Here is a 27,960-nt window from a genome sequence, read left to right on the forward strand (position 1 = left end):
GAACCAACGAAACACTGGGCCGCCTGCAGTGGAGCGCGCGAACTTAACCACTTGGCCACGGGGCCAGCCCCCAGATTTACCTATTTTTTATAATTTAAAGAGTAGGTTTGAATTTCTTGTTTCATCATAAATAAATCATGACCTCTCTGATCTAAATCCTTAGCCAAATGGAACGGCACATCTCAACCCTCTTAGCTTCACTGTGGTCAAATAAAGGCTAAAATGCACAGCATCCCCTCGTCCCAAACAAAGGTGGCATCTGTTGCTTGGGATCTAGAGGTCAGCAGAAAATAGAAAGGAAATTGTGTGTAGGACTGTTCCTTAAACTCCCACTTTTTAATGTTGCTAGATGGTTTTCATGTTGCTAGATCTCACCAATGGTGTAGTTTAGTAAGTGTAACAGGTGAAGCCTACAGAATCAGAAGAGGGTCGCTCAGTGCACACTGGTTACTGGCGAGAGTCTCTGCCTGCAGGAGAAGCACGTGGCGGCTGGGGTTCCCACCACCATCTCGACGGCCTGGTCTGAGAGCCTGGAGGACCCCATCAGGAGGAAGCATGAAGTCAGGGCAGCATAAAGTGACCTACAGCCTTGTGGATCCAGGGGTGCTGGGCTGTGACCCCCCGGCCTCCTAACCCTTCTCTAGAAGCCTCTTCTTCTGCCTCCCTCGTCCTGGGGTCTGGGCCTCACCAGGCCACGCCAGCAAGCCTGGCCCGCTGGATCCATGTCTGCCACTGACCCACGGTGACTCTCTTCCTTGCAGACAGTGATGGCTGGAGCCCTGGTGGCCTTACTCCAAGACCCATCGAGAATGGAGGGATTTTGTGTAACAGCCGCTCTGTGAGTCAGTCTCAGGCTCAGTCCTCCACAGAGCAAGGTATTTGCCCCCACGTTCAGAGCCTGAGGTTCAGAACAAAGGCAGGAGCAGGACACCATGACAGCACATCACGGGCAAGACTGTGAAATGGACGGATATAGCACAGGACCAAGCTCCCTGGGCTAGTGGTGGGCTGTGGGTGTGTGAGACCTCTTACAGCTCTCTGATCGTGTGACTTAGATCACAGCCAGAGAGCATCATCAGTGTTCTTAAAGTGTGGACATCATCCAGCCCTCCCAGCCCATCTTTCCAGCTAAAGGAACAGTTGACAGACTCTCCTACCTGCTCAGTTGGCAGCTGCCATCATGTCCTGTCCCGAGACAAGAAGGCAGTGACGTCCTGCCTCGGCCCACCGGAGCGAGCAGTGCTTCCAACTGGGCTTCCTGCCAATGCCTGGAGAGTCAAGCCACCAGGCACGGTCCGCGTCGTCTTTTTTTTCTTCTGACTTTTGCTTTCTTGCTAGTGAGAGCCTACAGCTCAGTGGCAGAAAATGACATTGTTTCTACTTTCTGATTTATGGCAATTATCTTTTTCCCAAGGAAGCCCTGTACGTCTGCCCTGCCTCTGGCTTTAAGCCAGGATACCACAACTGTGTTTAGTGGGTGTTGCTCAAGCCCGGCCCTCCTCTGATTTTCCCGGCACGCGTGGGTCGTGGTCACTCCCGGAGTGTCCCCATTGCCTTGTGACGCCGAACCTCGACAATGCACTGACTATGGTTACCAGCACCTTTAGCAGACAGAATAAGAGTCTGGAAACAGAGACGAACGCTATTTCATAAACAACCACGTCAAAAGGTTTATTCCTGTATTGCAAACAAACCCCACTGACCAACCCCCCCCAAGTCACTTTTTAATTAAATCACCCACATAAATACATATAGTAATAAATACAAAAAGAAAGGATTTTCTTTGTTTTAGTCTTTGGTATATAGAGCTTTTCTCTTCTTTTTCCCTCTTTCCCTGTTCACATTTCCCTCCATCTCCTCATGTTCACATTATTCCTTTGGACCAAAAGCAGCCCAAAAGTAAACTGAGTGCCACGGGACCCCTGCAGTAGGGGGCAGTCTGGGTCCTGGCGCCTTTCGGGGCTCAGGGAGGGCCAGGCCCTGGGAACTCACACGTAGTCGTTCAGCCTGTACCCGCTGTGCGAGGCCGAGGTGACCGAGGGGGCCCGGTTGTCCTTGTAGGCGTCGGGTGGCCGGTAGGCGGGCGCCGTGGCTGCTGCGGCCCTGGGCTGGGCCTGGTGGAGCCTGGAGGGCGCCTCGTCCTGGCAGGACAGGCAGAGCAGCGTGCCGCCGATGAGCGAGAGGGACGAGGAGATGAAGCCGAGGTACAGGGCCTGCCCGATCTCGAACTTCATGCCGCTGGGCAGCAGCGGGTTGTAGAAGTTCTGCACCACGTCGTTGGTGGTCCAGGAGACGGCCACCATGCAGAGGAGGCCCGCCAGGATGAAGAGCGCGCCACCCAGCACCGCGAAGGTGGTCTTGGCGGGCGTGCCCTTGGCGCAGCGCGTGCACTTCATGCCCACCACGGCGCAGGCGCAGGCCACGCCCGACAGCAGGCAGGAGATGACCATGAGCGCCCGGGCCGCCTGCAGGTCGCGGGGCAGCGCCAGCAGCGAGCGGTAGATCTGGCACTGGTAGATGCCCGTGCTGTGCCACACGCACTCCATCCACAGCCCCTTCAGGTAGGACACGGCCGTCAGGATGTTGGTGCCCACGTGCGCCGTCCTGCGCCAGTGCGGCAGGATGGTGGTGATCAGCGTGCCCACCAGGCCCAGGAAGCTGAGCAGGAAGCCCAGGAGCTGCACGGCCGTGTTGGCCATGGCCCCGCAGGCCGGCTGCCGCGCTCACTCAGGCACCTGCTGGAGTCCTAATGAACCGGGGAGGCGGGGCAGGGAGAGAAAGGAAATGGGTTAAATATTATCTCAATGCATTTATTTCTGCCACTGAAACTGAGTTTTCCATAGGCAGTTGGTACCACAATTAACATACTTTTTAAAATAGTTTCGGAGACTTCATTGGGTGAAAGAATAAGCTGCTTGTCTAAGACACTTTCCCTGGAAGGCCAGAACTAGAAGGGATGTGCAGAAATCTGGCTGGCCTGCCCTTCTCAAGGACCCCAGGGAAGGACACTCCAGAGCCCGCATTCCCGTCTCTCAGCACTTACCAACTGCGTGGGAAGTTCTACCTTATGTCTGCCCTCAAACATTTCTGTTGCCTTTGAATCTCATTTCCTTCTGTCTGGTCAGTCATGGGTTCAATTGTGAAATCAACAAACGGACTGACAAGTGTTAAACTGTGTGCCCCTAAGACTTACGAAATAGATGTAGACTGCCTGTCAGCATGAAATGTTTTCTGAATGTGGGCAACTTCCCTATGCGCTGAGCTAGGGAGAGGTTTACCCCCATAGGCAGGTCAGATGCTGCCTTCCAGAATCCCAGAGCTGGATGTGAACTTAGAGATTGTCCACTGATGCCAGGGGGCAGGAATGACCAAGGTCACCAGCTCCTTAGGTGCTGCGACCAGGACCACAAACCAACCACCCTCCGCCTCTGGGCAGGGTGCCTCCCCTCATGCTGCTCTGCAGAAGGGTGAGCTTGTTGCAAATCAAAGGCTGCCACTGGCTTTCAGGGAAATGGGAACTCGGAGCTATTGCAGAGATTTTAAAAAATTCTAACTATGGCAAAATCCAGAACACTTTTTAGGGGCAAAGACCCCAGACCTATGTAGTGCCAGGCATATAGGGGAAATATTAAGAGGGAGGATGGAGAGAGGCAGTGAGGGAGGGAGGAGGGAGGCAGGGAAAATGACAGGAGGAAGGGAGGAAGGATGGAAGGGAGAGAGGGAGAGCAGAAATACCTGAGTGGACACCACTAGCTCCTCTCTCCTGCCTGGGGCAGGATAAGGAGCAAAAAACAGAGAATCAGGCATCCTGGGCATGGTGCCGCCCCCACCTGCTGGGTGACTGGGGGCCCCTCTCTGGGGCTCAGCTCCTCCTGTTTAAAACGAGAGAGCTGGACTTCATTGCCCCAAAGCATCTTCTCGTTCTGAAGGGAGAAAAGGGAGCCTTTTCTACTGATGACAAGTCACTTCAGTTTCCCAAACCAGCGAAGAATTCAGTAGGCTGCAGAGGAATGTTCTGCAATTAAGTGTGGGAAGGCTGCAGGGAGCAAAACCTGCACTGGCAGGGCGTCTCCCTCGCAACACGGATGCTCATGGTGATGTCTTCGGGGGCCCCCAGGCCTTCTTGTCTTTAATCCTGGGTCTGTTGTAAAGAAATCCGCTATGAAATCACGAGGAAGGGTTTGGTTATTAAAAGCAAGTGATGCTTCCACTGGGGGCCTGCATGATCGTCTCACTGGATTTAAAAATATACACAGGGCTTGAATGTCTTAGCGTTGTAGGAGGTAATCCTTAGTTCTGTCCTGGTTAACAAACAAACAAAACTAGGTGACAACCTGGTGCTGGACAGGACGTGCAGTGGTCTTGGGGGGGAGGGGGTGGTCGAGGTTAGGGTTTTTGCTGATGTTTTAAATGATTATTTGCTCAGGACCCAGTTCTCTTCATGCACGCTGCATGCTGATTGGCCTCATGCATCTTGTCACAATGCTGGCTTTAGACTCCGCATGAAGTCTTCTTTCCCCTGCTCAGTAAGCACTCACTCTGTGCAGGTGCTAGGGAGACCCGCACAGTCCCTGCTGCCCAGGGAAGGGAGGGACTGGCTGTCCTGGGGTCACTGTCGGGGAGAAGGCAGGGCTCACAGGAGGACCGCTCTGATGTGTGGGGCCAGAGCACCTGCCACCGACCTACTGGATGCACCGGGCATCTGAGACGAGCTGACACCGAGAGCCCAATTTATCAGGCCTGAGCGATGCCAGGGGCCAAGCACTGACATATGCTGCCCGGTGTATTCCCCACAATAACCCAGTAAAGTGGGGACTGTCACCATCCCTGTGTTACAGATGGGGAAACTGAGTGCAGGGGATGAAAGTTCCATGCCTAGGCTCACTAGTATTTTCCGTGGTTTAATTCCTCCTTCACACTCTGTCTTTCTCAAGCAGGTAGGACTGAAGTTAGAGGGAGGGCGTAGTAGTGCTGTCATCAATGTTTTCTGGAGAGTGGACTCTCCTCCCTGAAGACGTCTCAGAACACTGGCCTGGATCCCTTTGCAATGGTTCAGGTAGCCAGGGTGGCCAAGTGTCCCCGTGTGCTGAGGACTGAGAGGTTGCACAGCACTGGGGACTTGGCAGTGCTGAAACTGGGACAGTCCCAGGCAAACCAGCACGGTCGGTTTCTCCAGGTAGCCAGGAGGCTGCCGATTTCTCCAAATGGCTCTGAGATCCATCCAGTCCTGCTTGAGGCTGCCCCCAGGGCTGACGGCCGCCCGGGCTGTCCCTGGTCCAGGGCATTCTGAGGCTTCTCACAGCTCTTGCTTGTCAAGGTCAATCATTAAGTATCCTGATCCTAAAGAATGCGGCGTAGGAGCCAGGGCTGCTTGACCCCGTTAGTCTAGGGAAGTGGACCAGAGGTTTATTGGAGGTCTAAATATTTATGGAGAGCAGTGACTGCTAATTTTAGAAACCATTAGGTTGCTATTTTTAAACTTGTGCTGGAAGGATTTGCTAATTTAAGAAGTGAGTGTTAATGAGCCCCCGACTCCCAGACACTGGCCCCCCAACCCCCTTCCCCTGTAGTTTCCAGCAGCTGCTACTGGCATCAGGTCATAATTCACCTTCCCAACAACCACTTTTCACTTTGGGGCCAGTGGATGGAAAAACAACGTCAAAGGAACGCATCTCCTTGGAAACCACATAAAACTCATCCCTGATGCTCTGGAAGGAACTTGCCCCGGCATGGCCTCCCAGAAGGATGCAGTGCGTGTGGGGCTCCACTGGCCGTGCTGAAGGCCTGCAGGTGGCTTCACCTATGGGCGCCCCTTTTCCTGCAGACGTGTGTACTTGTGGAAACATTTGCTAGAGAGCTGTGAGTCCAAGACAAATATGGTTCTAAAAATCAAGTTCCAAAAAGACCTTGACAGGCTGAGTGGGTGGGGCTGAATGTGACGAGATGAGGCATTCCAGGAATACATGTTGGGTCCTGCCTTTGGGTTCACGGAGCCCTCAAAGCACCCTCCTGGGTGGGCAGTAGGTGGCTTAGTTGCCTGTGCAAGCAGGATTTAGGGCAGTGTTTGCCACGGAATGCTTCTTGAAAGGCTGCATTTGCAGGCTGCCTGGTGTGGAAGATATAAATGCTAGGTAGGTTTGTGAAAAGCTAGTAACTGTAGGACTTCTGGTTGCTGGTAATATGCAAATGTGCATCCAGAAAAGTCTCCTGTGCAGCATTTCCTAAACTTATTTGACTATGACATCCTCCCCCCACTTTCCCAAGAGACAACTTGAAGTCAAACCCCTTCGGCAAGTGGACTTAGAGGATGCAAGTCCCTTGAAAGTTTAATGGAGCAACAATGTGATGGGGTTGCTATAAAAAAAGACAGTTTGATTTTCGAGAGGAGTGAATGAGCACAAAGAGGAGTGCCAACAGGACGCTCTGATTTGCCCCCAACAGAGTCTCAGAAAACCCCAGGGATGTAAAGCAATGTGAAAATCTGCGAAGGGCAGCTGCGAAAAACACCCAAGCTGCTGTCAGCCCCTCCAACTGGATCTGGGTTTATGAGCACCCGATCTGAAAGGCAAGGGTTTCTTTTTTTTCATATAAACTTTTATGTTGTCTCCTTCCTCTGTTGTCTGTGAGCTATATTCTTTTTAAAGGAAAGAATAATAATTTTTTTAAAAGGCAGGAATCTATAGCACATGGTAGAGCTCTCTCCAGCGAGTTCACCTCCCAGCCCACCTGGACCCCAGCTGTGTCAACTCTGGAGCTTTGTTTTTGAATTAGGTATCATTTCAACAGCGGTGGCCAGTGGGGATAGCCTGGCCAGGACAAGGGACAGATGTATTGTTGGCCTAGCCTCTGCTCCTGCTTTCTCACTGTTCAGTGTCCCTGGGCCCCTACGATGAATAGCTTTCCTGTGGACACATAGCTCCTTTGCTCTTTTCCACCCACAGTGCTGAAGGAAATGTCAGACCCGGGGTGGGAGCGGTCCAGGTTGTACGTGGGGAAGCAGGGCTTGAGCCAGGCGTGTTAGAAGTTTCTTTACCCAGAACCACCCGGGGCACTCTTGTTTGGGTGAAGAGTCAGACGATTTGGCCATTCGAGCCTCTTTTCAGCTTCTGACTACCCTGCAGTCAGAGCAGATTTGGAGCACTTGGCAATGGGCCAGGGCACACACGTCTGCCCCCAGGGCTGCTGAAGTGGTGTCGGCGCCATTGTGAAGACAGCTTAAAACTCTGCTTCCTAGAGCTTTCTCAGGAAAATGAAGAGCTGCCTTTAAACGGACATGGTCCTTGGACCTTGAAAGAATGCAGAGTTGCCTCAGCTTAGATGGTCAGCAATTTAAGAATATGTCTGTTTTGGGGCCGGCCCCGGGGTTGAGGGGGCTGAGTTCGTGCGCTCCACTTCGGCAGCCCAGGGTTTCACCAGTTCGGATCCTGGGCATGGACATGGCACTGCCCATCAGGCCATGCTGAGGCGGCGTCCCACATGCCACAACCAGAAGGACCCACAACTAGAAAACCAGAATATACAAGTATGCACTGGGGGGCTTTGGGGAGAAAAAGAAGAAGAAGAAAAAGAATAATGTCTGTTTCAAAAAACTGTCAGTCCTTGCTGTCACCCCAACCAGACTGCCTCTTCATTATTGTGTAGATATTTAATAAATGCTAGAATTTGGAAACTAAGAATAAATGCAAGGTAGATTTGGATTTACCTAAATGAGATAAATTAGCAAAAATACCCAACATGAGAAAAGAAAATGACTTTTATGCTATATCAGAATGAAATAACTCCAATTGGCATTTCCTAAATACTTACTGGATACTGTATTTCTTAATAATGTACAAAGCAAATGGACCTCTTTCCTAGAAGCTTAAGTATACTCTGGAGGCACTATTTTAGTCCGTCTTACACAAATATATAAGAATTATGAAAAGTCATCAAGTAATACCTTGGAAAAACCATTTCATATTCATTTAGCATCCTAAAAACTGTGGGTTTTTTGGCTCTAAAAATGAAGTTTCCTTCTTTACTATTCCAAACTTTCTGTAACTTTCCCTGGGTTATTTCCAGACTGGCAGGCATCTGTATTTTAAATTTATGAGAACTTCTATGCTGTCTACACCCAGTGCAGAAGAAACTCAGTCTTTCTGAGAGGCAGAGACAGAATGATTGTGTGGCCAACTTATTCCTACCTTGATGGTTAGGGCTTGCTGGTCTTATTCAGAAAGACCAATGTGAAATATCTTGCCCAAGTCATATAGAAATGACAATTTATAGGTTAAATGTTTCCCCTCTCTTTTGGATGAGTAAAGAAAAATCTATTTTTCAGAACAAGAACTGGTTGTGGGAAAAGCCTGTGTTATTACAAATGAAAGTCACGGTATTTGGTTAAATAATGGCAGAGGCCATTTTCAACTCAGCAAGATTGCACAAGCTATTGGTTTAGTGAAAAATACAAGTTTAAGGTACCACGGCCATAAGAATTCTAAACCATTTCCCAGGAGGCATTATTTCTCTAATTTCAACTCACCAAATTTCATTAGAATGCATTAACAATGCCGTAGATCACACATTTTAAAATGAAATTATTCAGTTTCATTTACTAAAATACACTGGTGCCTTTGCATAGCCGTTTTCCCTGACAAGACAGCAGCGTAGATTTGCTGTGTTATTGTTTTCATTTGTCAAGGTACAGGTGACTAAAAACTTGCTATACAAGAGAAATATTAGAAAAGTGAAAAAACATGAGTTATAAAGATATTTTCTGAAGTCTTAAATGATGTTTAGATGACTAATAGCTAAGATGTTCTATGGGAAAGCTTTCTATAAGGGATGTTGTGGATTAAATTGTGTCTCTCCAAAATAATATGTTCACGTCCTAACCCCGAGCACCTCAGAACGTGACCTTATTTGGAAATAGGGTGGTTGCAAACGTGATTAATTAAGATGAGGTTATGTTGGAGTATGGTAGGCCCCTAACCAGTAAGCCTGGTGTCTTTATAAGAAGATGGCCATGTGAAAACAGAGAAATAAGGAGGATGGCATGTGAAGACGGAGGCAGAGATTGGAGTGATGCATCTACAAGCCAAGGAATGCCAAGGATTGCCAGCAACCGCCAGAGGCTAGGAGAGAGGCACGGAACAGAGCCTCCCTCAGAGGCTTCAGCAGGAACCAACCCTGCCAACGCCTTGACTTCAGCCTTCTGGCCTCCAGAACTGGGAGAGAATAAGTTTCTGTTGTTTGAAGCCACCTAGTTTGTGGTACTTTCTTATGGCATCCCTAGGGAACCAAGACGGGCACTAGCTGAATGGCAGCATGGGGAGTTACTCATGTGAAAAAAGCACTCATGTCTGAATAGGGCAAGTCGGTCCCCTTCCAGAACAGGCACTGAGAACAGTATAGTGGCTTTGCATCTGTTGTGGAAAACAACAAAGCAGTGGTTAGCTTCATGTCCCAAAGTGTGGAGGACAGAATCCAGGGGGAGGTTAGAGGACATGGAGAAGGAAGAATTTGGAAGGCCCTCTGTCCTTGCGAAAACTCAAGAACAAGTGCCAACTATAGTAAGCAACCCATACGGCGATCAAATGACTTGGCTTCTCCAGATTGGAAAAGTGTATGAATCCATTGATTCCTCAAAGAGTCTGGGGGGCTCAGTTCTCCAGTCTGTATGTAATTGGGTGGGCTGGCCTTTTCAGGCTAGATGTCTGGTCTTCTTAAATCAACAGGTCTTGGTTTCATAGACCATAAAAACCCAAATTTGGGGTGCAGGCCAAGTTTGGATAAGACGACTCAGACAGCTGCCCAGGCTCTCCCTTGGAAATCCAGTTGAGCTCAGTGGGGCCTCCCTTTGGGTCTTCCATCAAAGCAGAAATGAAAACAAGCAGCAGGACATTGTCCCAGCTGGGCTGGAAACCTCCATGAATAAGATAACTCTTCTCGGAATTTTCTAAGCCTGTGAAAATGATTTATTTGAGCACTGAACTGGGACTATATTGCGGTGATTAAAAATGTGGTGTCAAATGAAAACCTAAGACAAAATTTGCTAATGCTAACTAAGAAGCAGTTAAAAGGGATGTTTAATGCTCATTCTCTGTAAATTTAGCCTTTTGAGCCCGGGTGCACAGAAGCTGTTAGTTATTAATGATAAGAGTAAAAACAATCACAGCTAAATTTACTGCATGTTTACGATATGTCAGATATGTGCTAAGTGCTTCCTTTGGTAGGGACTTAGTTAATCCTTTAACAAATCTATAATGTGCATGTTGTTGTCCTCATTTACAGATGGAGAAACTGAGGCTTAGAGAGGTTAAGTAACTTGTCCGAGGTCACACACGGGCTGAATCAGGGAGAACAAATAGGAGACTCTTGTGATCATCCAGGTAAGAGATGCTGGCAATGACAAACGTGGGTGCTGAGGAGAGGTTGGTTTCTAGAAACATTTGAAGTGAGACTGGCAGGGTCTGCTGATGGTTTAGCTGTGGCTGTGAGAGACAGGTGTCAAAAACAGCCCTAAGGTTTCTGTCTTGGGCAACTGGAAGAATGCAGTTGCCATTTATTGAGGGTATGAAGACAGTGGTGGTGGGGGGGGGGAAGATCTGGGTTTGGAGGGTGAAGGGCAGAAAAGAAGAGTTTGCTGTGGATGTGTTGAGTTTAAGATGGCTGTCACCACCCAGGTGGGGATACCAATGGTTGGATATGTGAGTGCAGAGTTCAGAGAGGGGACTGAACTGGAGAAGTCTATTTGGGACTCAACAGCATTGACATGGGATTGAAAACCGTGAGACTGGATGAGAACCCTTAGGAAGTGAGTATAGACAGGGAAGAGCAGGAGCCTGACCGGTGACTCCAGCAACCCTCCAACATCAAAGATTGGAGTGATGAGGAGGAACCAGCCATGAGGCATATGGAGTTGCTGGGGGATGAAAGGAGGCAACCCAGAGGGAGAGGGGTGAGTGAGGACAGAGTTCCAAGTTGGAGAGAGTGATCCACTGTGTCAAGACATCAGATAAATAAGTAATCTGAGTACTGAGAAATGATCATTGGATTTAGCAAGATGAAGGCAAGTGGAGACCTTGATAAGCATAGTTTCGGTGGAGTGATTGGAATGGGTTCAAGAGAGAATCAGGACAGGGGTACATGAGCCCAGAGAATTCTTTCAAGGACTTGGACCATCAAGGGGAACCAGGAAATGAGGCAACTGTTGTAGGATGGGAGTTCTTAATCTGGGGTCCAGGGCCCATCTAATTCAGGGTACCTGTCAACTTGGGTGGGAAAAAGAAGTTGCATGTTTTATTTCATCATCCTCTCACTGAAAATTAGCATTTCCTTGTATTATGAATAGGGGCAGCCATCTACAGCAATGTTACCAGTGCCTAGAACTTCATCACCGATAGAAATCACGGAGAGATGGTATTGCATTACAGGTGTTGCAGATACCTGGACAGACCATTTGCCTTTGTTATGATTTCAAAATGACGGTAGTTATAAGACCCCTGCTAGGTCTTGTAATATAATCCATTAATACAGGAACACATAAATTACTATGAACAAAATAGTTTTAAAATATTTTAACTGTATTTCAAGGCACTTGGCTTCCTTTATAATCCTGTGTACTAGTTTATACACTTAAAAGCATTGTTTGGAGACGAGATACATAAGACTTCAATAGATTGCCAAAGGGACCCAGGACAAAACAAACAACCAGTCCAGTAAACAGCAACATCAGTAAAAAAAACCAACAAAAGAGTTAGGAACCGTTGCCAGTGGGATGTCCGGTCAAGGGAGGATTTTTGTCCTGTTTTGTTATTTGTTGAAGATGAGAAGCATGTTTGAAGGCCTTTGGAGATGATCCAGTAAGAAGGGAGACATTGGTGATGTGGTAGAGATGTTCTTGAATGGAGGACAGTAGGGACTCTGGGATGCAACTAGAGAGGTTGGCTCAGACCAAGTGCAGACTGTTCATTCCAGGACAGGAGGGAGGCCAATGCAGGGAGCCTGGAGATGTGGCAGTGGGCACCTGTGGGTGTGCTCAGATTGCTCCAGTATCCTCAGGGAAATAGGAAGCACGATGATGTGTTGGGAAGGAGGATGGGGAAGGAGGTGTTGGAGGTGTGGGTAGAGAGAGAAGGGCTTTCCTGGGCACGTAGGACAGCAGCAGCACGTTTGGACTCAGACAAGGTCAGCAGCAGGTGCCTGTGGGAGGCAAGTGGTCACGAGGGTACAACGAGACCATCAGCTGCCTTCTCCAGCACAGTCGGCAGCACTGTGTGGGCCCCAAGAGGACAAAGGGCTGGACTGAATTCAGTTGGGACTTTTATAGGAGAAAATGATGAAAGGAGATGAGTGTGTATACAGAGGAGTGAGTCTCACGGTGGATGGTGGAATTGACACTGGGAAGGGGGGAAGTGAGGACATGAAGGAATGAGCAGGAAGGACAGGTGGTGGTGGCTGGAGACTGGCACGCTCATCACTGCGATGATGGTGGGTAATGGCAAGCAGTAGAGTAAGACCATGGCAAGGCCGGGACCACCGGGGAGGGTGGAATAAAAGGCTGGTAGGAGAGGAGGTGGAGAAGCTGGTGGGAAGGACCACCCGTGGACATAGAGCCACCGCGAATTACTTAGGACAATCTGTAATCTGATTGTTTCACCATTGTTTTTGAGGTTTCATTTCCCTGATTGTTGACTTAATTTCTGCCTGTGAAGGTGAGAGAAAGAGAAACAGGGCTGGAAAGAGGACCGGCACAGAAGTGTGCATGTCTACTAAGTACTCTGCTTGCTCATGGTCAAGCAAATCTTGGCATAGGTCTTAGTTCTGCTCTTTATGTCTTTTATTCACTGGATTGCCATGTGAAAAACATATTGTTCCTAGAATTTAGCTTTCAATTTCTTTTTTCATAAGCCACCCCTCTTTCCTCATTATCTGACACCTGTACTTCTCTGTAGAGCGAGAGGCTAACGAAGGACTATGGCTTTGCACTTTGGAGGATAGGATCCAAGACACTGGGGGTGGGGAAATGATATCTGAACTGCGCCGGGAAATGCACAGACCACATTCTTGGATGTGTGACCCCAGATAACTCGACAGATGAAATAAATTACGATTTAAGTTCTTTGCTTTTCTCCTTCTCCTCTTTCACTCATCCTTGCGGGGCCAGTCTCTGCGGGAAGGGAGCTTCCTGGTGTGTGGGTGGGGAGAGGTAGCTGGCCCTCACCCAGGCTGGAGGCTGCTCTGCTCTGGTTTCACCCTCCTTCTCCCCCAACTCTGTGCCTTCCAGCCAAGTACAGTAACCTGAATCCAGTGGCTCTCCACCCTGCAATGTGTCAGCATCACTTGGAGAGCTTTAAAAAGATCCGATGCCCTGGCCACCCCTGGGAGGATGATCCATTGATTGGGGTGGGGTCCACACATGGGCACTGTTGAGCCCTGCCCCCAGGTGATTTGGATGGGCAGCTAGGTTTGAGAACCACTGTCCTCATTGATGTGACTTGGGAAGGTCCTACCAGGAGCCTTAAAAGAGTTTGAAACTCTTTAGCAGAGTCACAGTACAAATGTCTGTTCCACTCACGGGCTCTGCCTGTTGACTCTGGGCCTTCTCTGGGCTCTCCCAATGTGGGGACACTTGTGCCCAGACTGGTCTTCTCACTGTCCCCAGAGTGTTTTCGGCTCTCCCTGTAAGCCTTTGCCCTCACACTGTGTCTGCCTCAGATCCCCTTCTCCATTCACACGTCCTACCTGTGTGAGTCCCATACTTTGCCCTTCCTTGACCCCAAGCCCCACCTACCCCCATTCTTCTTCTTTGACAGCCAAGCACCTAGAAAGAGGCAATTTCCCTATTCACCCCTCTGCCATCTGGCTCCTGCCCTCCAGCGCCCTCCCCAGAAGCCTGTTCTTACCAGCCATGTCCTCTTTCTGGGACCCCAGCCCCTCTTGGGCACTCGGCCCACCTCATGTGTTAATCTTGGCCAAGAAGTTACCCTGCAGGCATTGATATTTTCCTGGATGGCCCCTGAAAACAAAACCCCTCCTGGCCGTGGCCCCCACAGTGATACTCGCAGTATAAGACCATGACCAGGTAGGGGCCGGCCCCATGGATGAGTGGTTAAGTTTGCGCGCTTCGCTTCGGCATCCTAGGGTTTCGCCAGTTCGGATCCTGGGCATGGACATGGCACTGCTCATGAGGCCATGCTGAGGAGGCGTCCTGCGTGCCACAACTAGAAGAACCTACAACTAAAAATGCACAGCTAAGGGCTTTGGGGAGAAGGAGGAAAAATCAAATCTTTAAAAGAAAACAACAAAAAAAGAACATGACCAGGTCAGTCCTCGGGGGGAGGCCAGTGCTACTTTGATGTACGTGTTTTTAAAACATTTAAGAAGTTTAGAATTAATTGTGTGAGGTATGAGATTTCGGGTAGCAGAAGTCCTCGTAAAAGCAAAGGCCCTGTAGATGAAATAGCGAGGTGTTTCCAGCTTAGTCTTCACACATATGCACAGGGCCACATCGTGCATTTTCTCTGAAGGGTACATGGTGCTGTTGGTTACCCTTGCTCTCAGGATTGGTTACATAATTTGCAGAACCTGGTGCAAAATGAAAATGTGGGGCTCCTTCTTCAGAAGTTAAGAATTTCAAAGTGGCGACCACAGCGCATTCACCCAAGCGCAGGGCCCTCTGAGCTTAGGGTCCTACGGGACCCCACAGGGTGCGGGCCCGTGAAGCCTGCCCTGCCGGTTAAGGACAGACCCAGGAACTAGACACTGGGACTTTTCCTCCCCTAAACCAATGAGTACATCTAGTTTAAATGTTGAAAGGAATAGGAGACACTTTTGCAGTGTTCTGCAGAATAAAAAATATGGTTTCATATGTTTATTTTTTCTTCATTTAAGTGTAGCCCAGATGCCTCTGTAAATAGCTGCCAAGGAGGAGCCTTTTGAAAACAAAGCTATGGCTGGTCTCCTGTGCCCCAGAACGGCCGCCAGTGGAAACAGACCTGGTGTTCGAAACCTCAGTTTTCATTTCTCTCTTGTTCCAGGGAGGCTGTAGGTGCGTGGGCGTGGGTGTGAGCATCCAAGTCTGGAGGGAACAGCCGCCTCTGGGTCTGGAGGGAACAGCCGCCTCTGGGTGGCCTGCTTCTTCACCCTAGAGACTTTGCTTGAGGCCTCCTTGCTCTCCGGCAGGGCTCAGCCCCCGGGGAGAGAAGCAGACAAGGTCCTGAGTCCCAGCTTCTCCCTTCTTTCCTTTCACAGAGTCACTCTGCAACAGAGGCTCTCTTAGGGCGAGTCTTGGGCACCCTCCCAGCAGATGACCCCCAGTGGAAAATTCCCTGTGCATTGCTGCTGTTGGCCACCCAGGGAAAAGCCTGTGGTCCTGGCAGCCACTCGTCCTGCAAAGGGTGTGAGGACCTGCTACCTGAGTAAGGAGCATGAAGATCAGCTGGAGGGAGGAAGGTTTGGGTTTAAAAGTGCCAAGAATCACTCCTGAACTGGCAAGATTGACTGTCTGCATTTTAAAAACGACATCGCTGGAAGCCTTGAAAACAGGCCTTTAGACTTCTTGTTCTGTGTAATGGAAGATATTCTCTGATACAAGAGAGAAAATGATTTTTTTTTTTTTGAGGAAGATTAGCCCTGAGATAACTACTGCTAATCCTCCTCTTTTTGCTAAGGAAGCCTGGCCCTGAGCTAACATCCATGCCCATCTTCCTCTGCTTTATATATGAGACGCCTATCAGAGCATGGCTTTTGCCAAGCGGTGCCGTGTCTGCACCCGGGATCCAAACTGGCAAACCCCGGGCCACCGAGAAACAAAATGTGCAAACTCAACCACTGTGCCACCGGGCCGGCCTCGAGAAAATGAGTTTTTGAAAACAAAAATTGACATTCAATTTTATTGGTCTTTAATTTTAAAATGCTAACTGGAAAATGGGAAATATTTATAGTAACATTTTCATGGCACTAAAGAAAGAACTAGTTTCTTTCTTTTTACAGATTTCTCTGCAGATGCTTAAGAAGAGATGCATGACAGAGATGGGTAAGTTAAACACAGTAAGCTTAAGAGATTTGCAAAGCAGATGGAGCCAGATAAGAATGGAGGCTGGCTGCAAGTCTGACTAATTTGGGCAAACAGCTCAGCCTTACATGAGTCACCTGGCTGTCAACATCATAACAGCTGCTTCCCAGAGCTGTCTGGAAGATGCTAAGATAATACATGGAAAAACCTGTGATCCCTGTAAGGAAGGACACCCAGCAAATGCAAGGTGTGTGCTACCGAAGTTTATCATCATTGCAGATAAATCTGTTCCCGATTCCATTTGAAGCCAACGCAGGCACCAGAGCTGAGCCCAGACCCAGAGCTGAGATGCTGGGAGAGTGCGATGATGGGGCTAGCCTTTGGTTTCCCAAGACTTCAAAACTAACCCTAGTGATTAAGAGATTTTTGGCCTTGAGAACTGCAGGAATTAAATCTCGTGGTGGTAAAGTGGAACCAAAAGCCAGTGCCCAGAGTGGCTCCAAGGACCCACTCAGGGCGCTAATCCAGGGTCTCTGTCTACTTGGCCTTGGCCCTCCCACCCATCCTGCGAAGACCGTGGCAGCTGTTGGGGATGTGGGCTTGGAGGTGGTTGAAGGACTAACTCATGTATCCAATTGCAGGCAATTTCCCCTCTTCAGGACCATTTCTTACCCTTATTAAGAGAGATCTCTAACTTGCCCTCCCCTTCTCCCCTGCCGATGTCTGTGTGCATTGGTGGGGAGCCGGGGGGCTCCCAAGTCTGGAAACTCTGAACATTCACGGCACACAGAGGGCAGTGACAACAGGCTCCCCAAGCTGACGCTCTCTCCCAACACTCGACAGGTTCAGTCCTTGCTCCCAGACCCAGGCCTGGCCAGCGATGAAAGAGTTTTGCCCAAACACTCAGGAACCGGATTCTTGTCCTTCCTGGCTCATTAGGAGCCCGGCTCCCTCACACCCGGCTGCTTGGGTCCCACGGGACCCCCAGGCCCAGCTGCAGCCGCCTTTCTGCAAAGGGGTTATGACCACCTCGTCTAGAGAACTCTCACCTGCCCACAGACCCGACCGGCGGGGGCCTCACAGCCCCAACACAAACGACTGTCAACCCCAAACCCTCCCAACTCATAGCCTCACCCCAAACTCACGTGCAGAGGCCCATCCGTCTCCTGAGCCCCTTGTGGGGCTGCTCTGGAACCCGGCTGGGCACTGGCCTGTGTGAAAAAAGGACTCTGCAGGGACGATGCTGCCCTCCTGTCTTCCCGCTTCCACCGACTGGAAGCTTCAAGGCCAGGGTAACTGAGAAAAAGTGTCTAGACAATTACTGTGTTCTTTGAGAAGGGCCTGTGTGGGCACATGTGTCATTTGGTTGGATGGTTAACTGCCCCGTGGACGACAGGAGGCAGCTGGGCCAAGGCAGACATTCAGGACCAACCAGAAATGTCATATCTGCACTTTGGAAAAATGCCTGATACATCTGAGCATAGTCACCGCCTCCCTAAAACACCCTCTGGTGACTCTCAGGGGCTGGCAAGATAAAACCTTGACCGCCCAGCCCGGCGTTGACGGCCGTGCACAGTCCAGCGCGGCCCATCTGCCCTCGCTCCCTGCACCGGGCGATTGGCTGTGCGCATCCAGTCCTCTACGTCCTTGCTCACGGCTCCCCAGCGAACGGTGCAATTCCTGCCGATGGCTAAAGACCCCCAGCGGATCCCCTCCTGCTGCCCTGACCTCTTGTCCTCCTCTGAGCCCGTCACCTGGCTGTTGTCCCCATACTACTTTGGACTTTTATCATATTGGGCAACTCTGAGTTTCTCAACCTGTAGGCTGCTGTGGGCTTTGGACGCATGCCAGGGAATTTCAATCAACGTGCAACTGTTTTTTGGTTTTTGTTTTTTTTTGGGGGGGTTACAAGTGCAGATATGGGCAGTTGAATGATTTCTGTGGGTAGAGTGGGGAGCTGGGTGGGTCATGGAGCCCGGGTGGAACGAGGGGCAATTTGTTACTAGTTGGAGACAGGAGACATGGTGAAGGAAATGGCTTTCTTGGGACATGTGAGAAGAACGCTTGAGAGTCCCACAGTTCTTCTGACAGTTCGGACAGTGCCTGAAGGTGGCCCAGGGAACTGGGCCGTGCTGGGGAGGCCTCCAGCCCCTTCAGGTGTGCTGCTGGCCTTTCTGGGACTCAGCATCGCTGAGAACCATGGTTTAACTTGCCATGTGTGCCTGTGCCTTCCTCATGGATTCCATGGAGATTCTCCAAGGGCAGGGACTTGGACTTCTGCGCTCGTCCATCCGGGTGGCTTTGGTTGGTGCTTTAAAAAAGGCCCAGCACAGGAACTCGTGTGGGCAAATGGCCCTGGGCGTGAACCAGAGCCTGTGCCTGTGTCCTTGGCAACGGGATGGTGACGGCAGAGGAGGGGAGCGTCCTGGGACAGTGCTGGGAACCCGGGGCAGGAGTTCAGAGTGTCTGTTAAGTATTAGTGATGGATTGATCCACAACCCAAATCCAAAAAGCTGTTTTGTTTGTTTGTTTCTTCTCTGGAAGTGACCGTCATAAACAAAATCTTCTTTAGTTCAGGGTCATTCCTACATCGAGATCCTTTTCTAGTTAGTAAATATCATATGTAGTAAAATGTGCCCACGCTACCTATAATTTTATGCTGGGATTTTTTTGGGGAATTTTTGTAATTTTGCCTTTGGAGTGATTTGGCTACAAGTAATACATTTAATTTACAACTGCCTTTAATTCTTGGCACTCGTGTGTTCTTGGGAAACCCTGCAGAGAGAGAAAATGCAAACCCCAGATTGTCTTAAAATATTATGATACTTTTAGGAATACTACATTTAACAATGCATGAAGTGGGCATAATGTTATGTTTTGTAGACTTTCGTTAAGCCTTTATTCATCTTGATTTTCACTGGGACAATTCATTCCTGTTATGGGCTGAAGTGGGAAAGTTCCCAAGCCCATGGCCCTGGCCGGTGGCTCCTGATGGACAAAAGAGACTTTCCTGGGCCAGAGAGCAAAGTCACAGGGACACTGTGTGACTCAGTCTCAGTATAAAGATATCGATTCACTTTTCACTCATCAAATATTTATTGACCTCCAGCATGTGTGAGCAAGAGAGATACTGCCCTGCCCTCTCAGTGTGGGGGTCGCAGGTGCACAGAGCCAGCCGCACCAGGACAATTAGCAGACAGGTCAGGCTGGGGCTCCAGCCCTTCTCTCCCACCAAGGACGCTCATCCTCTTTCCTCCCACCTGCCACTGGATCTTTTTTTAAACTCTCAGGTGTAAATGACTCATAATGGCTTAACATTTTATCCCTCCCAGGAGGTATTTTTAAGTCTAAGGGATAAAGAGTTAATAGTGAAATTTCAAACACCAATCAGGAGGTAAAAGAGGATTTGGGGAAGGAGGGTCGTAAGGATTTTCCTAACACCCCAAAATCATTCCATTGAGTTACAGCAACCTCTGTCCTTATGGATGTGATGGAAGCCAGTAGATATTTCAGATTAGATGGATGGACGGATGCACAGATAGATGGATGGACGGATAGATGATGGATGAATAGATCACCTTTATTCTGATCTCAGCTGGTCTTTGAAGCTTGATTCGTTTTTTGATTCCTCCTAGAGCCAGGCTAGGGTCTGATGCACATTAGGAAGTCAGTAAAAGTTTGTTGAATGAATGAATGAAAGGGAGGTAATGTTTGCAGCGGGCCTGTGGTTTTGGGCTACTGTTTTGGGTCTCTTGATTTGAGCGACACACAAGCAACTAGAGCCTGCAATTAGCGGGCTCTGTCTTTCTTGCTGGGGTGAAAGCCATTGTAAAACCTGACCTTGCTCAGTTTATTCAAAGTTTCATGTTAACTTTGCAGAGGTCTGACTCGTGGATTCCTCGTATTAATAATAACGGTAACAGCAATGGGGCTGAACACCAGCATAGCACTCATGTGTGCTAGTTGTTGTTTTCAGCACATTACATATATTTACTCCTTAAAACAACCCTTTGCTTTAGGTACTGCTATTAGCTCCATTTAGGGATGGGAAACGGAGGCTCTGAGAAGTTAAATAACCTGCTCCAGGTCATGCTAAGTGGTGGAGGCAGGATTTGAACCCAGGCAGATTGGCCTCAGTGTCTGGGCTCATATCACTGTGGATATCACATCTCTGAAATGAGCTGCCTGCTGCAGGCTCTGCCTGAACCCTGCTGCAGCCCTCACAGCTCAGCATCAGCTACCGGCCCGTGATGACAGGCGGAATCGTTTCTGATTCAGGTCTGCCTCCATCTCAGCAGGGATCAGAGGACCCATGGAAGGAGCTGAGTCCTGTACGAGCTTTGCATCTCATAGCCCTGGGGCTTCACCGTGAGCACAGACACATCACTCACTTTCAAACCATGGACCCATCTTCCCAGGAACTGCTGGCTGGGCCTCGAAGTGTGCCTAACCCTTTGTCTGGGGTCCCAGTGTCAGTGTCCAGGGAGGTCTAGAGGTCATGTGAGGTCCAGAGAGCAGAGCTCAAGGCAGCTGTCCCTTCTGAGCATCTTTGGAGCCAGACAGTGAAGGAGAAGGGGATTCTTCTCTGCTCACGGCAACTAGGGAGCATGGGTCATCCTTGGAAAGGGAGCCCCCATTTTGGTTAAAGCAATAGGGGGCTCAGGGTTTGGTAAGGGTCTGGTTGAAGGAGTTGATGGATGGTGCCTTGTCCATCACAGGGATCACTGAAGGAGAGTTTTCATCACTCCTTTCTGGAGAGAGTTGTTGTGGGTGCCACATTGCTAAGGTGCTGGTCTGGGGGCTTGGGACCTTTCGGGGTCCTGGCATTGATGACGGCATTAACTGGGGAGGGACCATCTTGATGGAGAAGACTCCTTCCCTGCCTGCTGTTGGCTTAGGTGGGACGAGAAGCCAGGAGCAGCCCAACTGCACCAACCAACCAACCAACCAACCAACCTCAGAGCCATTGTCGCCCTGCAACGGGCTGAGGGGGACATATCCATTGCAGGATGGGCAGTCTCGTCTCTTCACTGAGGAGGGCTCAGAAGTTGCTGACCCACCAGGGTGGAGGAAGGTGGGGGCAAGCCAGACCACCCTTGCCCGAACACAGTCTGAGGATTTAGAATTGGGGGCCCTGGGCTGTTTTGGGAAAATGATACTTTCTTTAGGAAAATACCATGGAACGGCCCCAAAGATAAGTGAGGTAGGAAGAAGGAGAGAATCTGGTCGTTTACATATGAATGTCCATTAGGTTTTGGATTGGAAAGCCCCATATTTGGGGGTTTAGGATCATCGTTTCTGAGATGAAGAATGAATTGCAAAATCAGACTTAGAGGATACTACTTTTCACTAAGTAAATAGTCTCAAAACTTGGCCAGCGTATCAGCTTCCTGGGGCTGCTGTAACAACGTACCACAAACCAGGTGGCTTAAGAGAACAGAAAGTGATTGTCTCCAGAGGCCAGAAGTCCAAAATCAAGGTGTCGGCAGGGCTGTGCTCCCTCTGTGGAATCCTTCCTGGCCTCCTCCAGCCTGTGGTGGTGGCCGTCAACCCTTGGTGTCCTTGTCTTGCAGCTGCCTCACTCCAGTCTCTGCCTCTGTTGTCACATGGCCTCATCCCTGTGTGCCTCTCTCTTCACATGGCATTTTCCTCTTATAAGGACCCCAGTCATATTGGATTAGCCCCTCCTCCCCCATGACCTCATCTTAACTTGATTCCATTCGCAAAGATCCTATTTCCAAATAAGGTCACATTTACAGGTACCAGGCTTAGGACTTGAACATATCTTTTGGGGGGGACAGAATTCAACCCATAACAATTAGTGGCTCACTAGTTACTTATTACTATTTCTATTATGTGGCGTGAGGCTGTGATTTTCATTAGGACCGGGAAAATCTCATCTGTCAACAATGATACTTGAATACAGGTTAAATCCATAGAGTGAAGGATGCTACACAGTAACCGCAGAAGTCAAGTTCATTTCCGAATACAAAGCAAAAGCAAGATGCCTTCCTAATCTGATGCTTTGTTTTGTTTTCTGAAGCTGCCCCTTTGGCCGCCTTGGGATACCCTCTCATCCTGAGATAAGTGACAACAGAGTGACAATAAAGGCAAACCAAGTAACTGTCCAGAAACCACTCAGCCTACTGTGGGAGAACCCCTCATTTCCCATCGACTATGAATTATAATATTTGCCTGTTTCTTGCGATGATCCTTCCCAAATAACTAAGGTTAATAGCGCTTCATAGTCTGCTTAGACAGTCAGATAGAATTTTACTTAGCAAGGATATTTCCAAATAGAGAATAGACAGGTTAACTGATGGCAAAGGTGTTTAATAGAGGAGACCAGTGGGGACATGAATTAAATAGGTTCCTGTTTATGTTTTCATTCTCCAGGGCTAGGTATGTCTCAGTTCAGCTTGGGCTCCTTTGGTGCTGTCAGTGCATAAATATGCAGGCTAATGCTGGTCAGTTGGTTTAAATGAGAAGTTTCTGAAATTCAAACAACACATTTGTGAAATATGACCTCACTTTTATTTATCTGGTGCCCATAATTTAGCTGACAACAATCTCAGCAACAGCCGTTTTGACATGATCCTGTATTTGCTGACTGCCCTTTTGTATTCTGGACACAGGAAGAGTTAACCTTTGGATGAGATGGATACCAGTAACTTCCCAACCAAGGTGCCCAGGGATCATCTGATAAGTGACAGCCAAAAAATTATGTCTTAAAATATAAAGAGATCAAAAGAATTGAAAGTGGGGACTCAAACACATTTTTGAACACCCATGTTCATAGCAGCATTTTTCACCATAGCCAAAACGTGGAAACAACACAAATATCCATTGAACCATAAATGGATAAGCAAAATGTGGGCTATCCATGCAATGGAATATTACTCAGCCTCAAAAAGGAATGACATTCTGACACATGCTACAACATGGACGAACCTTGAAGGCATTACGCTAAGTGAAATAAGCAGTCACAAGAGTCAAATATTATATGATCTACTTATATAAGATGCCTCGAGTAGTCAGATTCAAAGAGACAGAAAATAGAATGGTGGTCACCAGGGGCTGGGGGAAGTGGGATGGAGAGTTAGTGTTTCACAGGGACATAGACACAGTTTGGGATGATGAAAAAGTTGTGGAGATGGATGGCGGTGATGGTTGCATAACAGTGTGAATGTACTCAGTGCAATGAGCTGTACACTTAAAAATGGTTAAAATGGTAAGTTTTATGTTCTGTGTATTTTACCGCGATACACACACACACACGTACGTATATATAAAGAGAGAACATACTGATCTGATATGAGGCACTCTGAGTTGGGCCGGCCCATCCAGTGTGGTCTTGTACCTGTCTATTAGTTTATGTGTAAGGAGTTCCATTGGAATAAATTTTCTCAGATACTAATCGAAATAAAGCTTTCCTCCTGTCTCTGTTCTAGCTAATTCTGAAAGCCAAGTGCCAAGTCCAGATCCTGGGGAAGGCCACTCGGCCTGGTGTGGGCAGGCCCGGCTATCACACAAAGAGGCAGCCGCGTAGCCTGTTGCAGGACCTGGTGGGCAGCACAGCGTCAGGTGGGGCGGGAGAAGACTGCCAGCTCATCCACCTGCTGTTCTGGACAAAAGCCTAACCCATCTGGGCTCCTCCTGATCGCGATCCCCTCAACACGTAGAAGGTCTACTGACGCCAAATGTCACACCTTGGGTGCCTCACGCCCTGTAATTTACTAAGTGCGTCTACGTTGACTGTTGTTTATTCTTAGGGATGACTCTGTGAGGCAGCTGTTATCATGAGCAGGCATCTTGTCCAGTCCTCACAGCTTGCCCTGGGCCTCCTGTCCAAGCCCCAAGTTCTTTCCTCCACAGGCTGCTGGCCCAGAGTGGCCAAGCCTCCCTCCAGCTGTCAGAAAGGGCGCTTGTTATGAGCAAGTGGGTTGAGGGTGGAGATCCACAAATAGGCACTGAGCACTCAGGATTCACTGGATGAACTGTGGGTCTCAAGCGCAACTTTCTTTTTTTTCTTTTTAAAAGATTTTATTTTTTCCTTTTTCTCCCCAAAGCCCCCCAGTACATAGTTGTATATTCTTCGTTGTGGGTCCTTCTAGTTGTGGCATGTGGGACGCTGCCTCAGCGTGGTTTAGATGAGCAGCGCCATGTCCGCAGCCAGGATTCGAACCAACGAAACACTGGGCTGCCTGCAGTGGAGCGCACGAACTTAACCACTCAGCCACGGGGCCAGCCCCACAAGCACAACTTTCTGAAAGGTCTTTTCTCCACTTCCAATCCTGGTTTCTGTCCACTGCAGCTGAGGGCCCAGGATAACTTTGCTGGGTCCTAGCTTGAAATACCTTCAAAATAGCTCGGATGGCCCAGATCAGATAGCAGTTGGATGAGACATGCTCAGACACCTTCAGGCCGTTTTCCAAAGGGCGAGGGAAACGCTGAAGATTCAATTTGATACGCGTGGAGCGATGCTGGTTTGTGCTCTCCCCTCCACCTCTGCTTTCTGCCTCCCTCCCCTTCATACACACGCATGCACACGTGTGTGCACATGGACACATGCACACATGCATACACACACACCCACATACACATTTTTTCTTGAAATGACTTTTGGCAGCAGCAAAGCCAAAGCTTTCTAATTCTCTGTCAATAAGGTAAAAAGGAGAATAACTTCGAGCCCGAAAAAGACCTTCCTTTCCATCGTTAAATCAGGCGGCTGCATGCCCTTCTCCATTTTTGCAAAACATTGGTCAGTGGCTCCCCTGAGCAAACCAATTAGGGTCACATGGACTGCAGGGTACATTTCTGGTCCATGAACTAGGGTTCCCCAGATGTCCTAAAGAACTTCACTCACAATCACCTTTCTAAGGTTCGTGGCGTAAAACAAGGCACTTTTATCACTATCTTCAGCTCCTAACAATCTGGAGTCTCTCTTCTCATCCAGAGGCAGCGCCCATAAAGAGGTTAACCAGAGAACAAGGAGGAACACACAAAGCTTGCGAAAGCAGAATGCAAGGAATGGAATCTGTTTCAGCGAGTCAACGAAACTATGAAAGGGAGCCCAATGTCAAGCTTAACACGATCATTTTCATTTCCAAGTGCTTTTGGGTTTTTTCATGTTGGTTTCATGGAAATTTATGTTTGCGGAGAAGACTGTATCTGCTACAGGATTTTGCTGTGTTCATTTAGCCCAGTAATAAAAGGCATCTGCCTGAAATCCTTTTTGGAATAAGAAGGGGTATAAACAAATAAGTAAATGGTCATAAAAGATCAGGGACGGGGGAGGGCTGTTTCGGAAAGGCAGAGTGTGGGTGAGCCCGGAGCAAAGGCTGCAGGCTGTTGTCGGCAGGAGCTGCCGACTTCTGAAGGTATGTGTAAGGCTATATGAAAACACATAGAGCTTTCAAATAAATATGGTAAATGTGGGGAGGATGGGTGAGGAGGAGCAGGCACCACTGTCTTCGGAGCACCCATTACTATGGGAGTAAGAATATTATGACGGAGCATTAACCCATGAGCCCCTGCAGTAGGTTGAATAGTGTCTCCCCCACAACTCATGTCCACCTGGAACCTCAGAATGTGACCTTATTTGGAAAAAAGGTCTTTGTAGATGTAATGAAATTGAGGTCCTAGTAGATTAGGGTGGCCCTAAATCTAATGGCTGGTGTCCTTTTGGAAAAGAGGAGAAACACAGGAAAGAAGGTCATGTGAAGACAAGGCCATGATGGGGGTGATGCAGCCACCAGCCAAGGAGCACCAGGAGCTACTGGAGGCTGGAAGAAGCAAGGAAGGACCCTCCCCTACAGCCTCCGGAGCCTTCAGGGAACATGGCCCTGATGACACCTTGATTTTGGACCTCTGGCCTCCTGGTTTGTGAGGATTTATTATGGCAGCCACCGGAAACTCATACAGCCCCCTTTCTGGCTGGGAGCTGTTTAGGCTGGGAGAGATGGGGCATATTAGAGCAAGGACTTGGTCAAATTCTTGGCCTTTAATAAAGTTAGGAGTTGAAGTCCAGGAGAAGGACAAAACTGATCTTGAAAGAATCCTTGTGGAGCCAGATTTTTGGTTTGCTTTCCTGCCACCTGGGGAGACATGGAGACTCTCCTGGGCTCAAGGAAGAAAGAGGGCAGCCCTGGAGTGAGCAGCTGGTAAGAGGCTCTGAGAAGGGGCCTGTGTCCCAAACTCTTGGTCTCAGGTCAGCTCCACAGAGAGGCAGGTCCCCCTAAAAGTCCCAGCTGAGTTGGGGATATGTGATTAGAGAGGGCTGCCCTTCTGGCTGCCCCAGGAGGCGAGGCATGGAGGAGAAAGAGCAAGAAAAACTAGGTTTTGGCTTCTTTTATCCAATATAGGTTGTTATATTTTCAGAAAGACAGTGTTCTTGAAAGCCAAGCATTGGCGAGAGAGAATTTTCAAAATTCCTTTAGCTTGTATTACCGTATAAAGATTCAGGCCTGGAGATTTGCTCTCTGAGGTTCTTATAATCCAGAAAACTCAGGACATTACACGCAAGTTTCTGCCATGAGGAATGGGGGAAGCGCAATTCTTCCAGCCCTGGTGGATAAGGACGAAAAGGAATGCTGAGGAAGGGGAAGCCAGTCGTCACATACATTTGCCCCAATCTCCCCCACATCGAATGTTCTGGGGGGAGCCCAAAGCAAATGGGGTTTTCTTCTGCTCCCTGTTTGGAATCCTTGGAGGAGACTACCATTTCCCAACATGGGGGTGCTTGGGTGTTGGGGAGCACAGTGTGGTTGCAGGAAAGTGGGATGGATGATCTCAAGTCAGGAATCTGGAGTGTCTTCATCTCCTCTGCAGCACAGAGGGGACCTAGGGACCCTCACATGTCCCAGAAGCACCAGCATGCAGCCAGGAGTCTGGCTGGGAGCCAATGGCTGCAAGGAGCCCACCTTGGCCAGGGATGGAGTGGGCATACCATCAGACCTTGGGGGGTCTCCACATTGGCTTGGTTGCACGTTGAAAGCCCCCAAGCCTATGCCCTCAGTCCCTTGTCTTTAGCAGGGACATCAGTTGGGTGCCCAAAAGGCATACCCAGCCCACACATCCCTGAGTGACTGCCAGTAGGCACGCTCACCAGGACCAGCACAGCTTCCTGGCAGAAGAGGCCAGGGCAGGGACTGGAGAAGGCCAGCAGACCTGTCCCCGCCTCCATGAGGACCATGAACTTCCCAGCGCACTGGCTGCCATCTTGGATATAAGGGTGGGGAGAGAGAAACAGCTCTGATAAGAGTTGAACTCTACCGATAAATATTTTCCTAATGGAGCCTGTTCCATCAAAGGTGATTGTTTCAACCAGAGAGGGCGGAGATAATATTAATGACAAATTAAAGTCCCCTCTGCTACCGTGGGAGAGGGGCTCACAAGGAAGAGAACTAGAGAAGCTTTGTGGCCTTGGCACACCTGAGTGGTGGACATGAATCTGAGTCCTCACCACTGTGGCATAGAAGGATGATTGCTATGGGGCTGGCACGGTGGTGCAGAGGTTAAGTTTGCATGTTCTGCTTCTGCAGCCCAGGGTTCACTGGTTCGGATCCCGGGTGTGGACATGGCACCACTCAGCAAGGCATGCTGTGGCAGGCGTCCTACATATAAAGTAGAGGAAGATGGGCACAGATGTTAGCTCAGGGCCAGTCTTCTTCAGCAAAAAGAGGAGGATTGGCAGCAGATGTTAGCTCAGGGCTAATCTTCCTCAAAAAAAAAAAAAAAGAAGAAGGATGGTTGCTATGGGCTGAACTGCATCCCACCCAAAATTCCTATGTTGAAGCCCTAACCCCAGGACCTCAGAATGTGACTGTATTTAAAGAGATAACTAAGGTAAAATGAGGTCAGATGGGTGGGTCCCAATCCAACATGACTGGTGTCCTTAGACACAGTCGCTGAGAGGAGACAGAGGGAAGACCATGTGAAGACAGAGGCAGAGATGGGAGTGA

General features: G+C 49.1%; 1 protein-coding gene across 3 annotated transcripts in view; it reads right to left on the minus strand.

Annotated features, from left to right (window-relative positions):
- Positions 1 to 1,687: 1,687 nt before the first annotated feature.
- Positions 1,688 to 27,960, minus strand: part of LOC124231264 (claudin-14) — a 61,345-nt gene continuing 35,072 nt past the window's right edge. Inside the window, exons 1-2 of one of the 3 annotated variants that reach the window (XM_046647949.1) lie at positions 17,143 to 17,600; positions 1,688 to 2,746 (exon numbers count right to left, since the gene is read on the minus strand). In XM_046647949.1, the coding sequence (XP_046503905.1) occupies positions 1,989 to 2,699 (711 nt within the window). In that variant the 5' untranslated portion in view covers positions 2,700 to 2,746; positions 17,143 to 17,600 and the 3' untranslated portion in view covers positions 1,688 to 1,988. Of the gene's footprint in view, positions 2,747 to 17,131; positions 17,601 to 27,960 lie in introns of those variants that run through there. The other 2 variants (XM_046647951.1, XM_046647950.1) reach the window with 2 other exon arrangements.

The sequence above is a fragment of the Equus quagga genome, chromosome 21 (genome assembly GCF_021613505.1).
Source record: "Equus quagga isolate Etosha38 chromosome 21, UCLA_HA_Equagga_1.0, whole genome shotgun sequence".
Taxonomy (NCBI): Eukaryota; Metazoa; Chordata; class Mammalia; order Perissodactyla; family Equidae; genus Equus; species Equus quagga.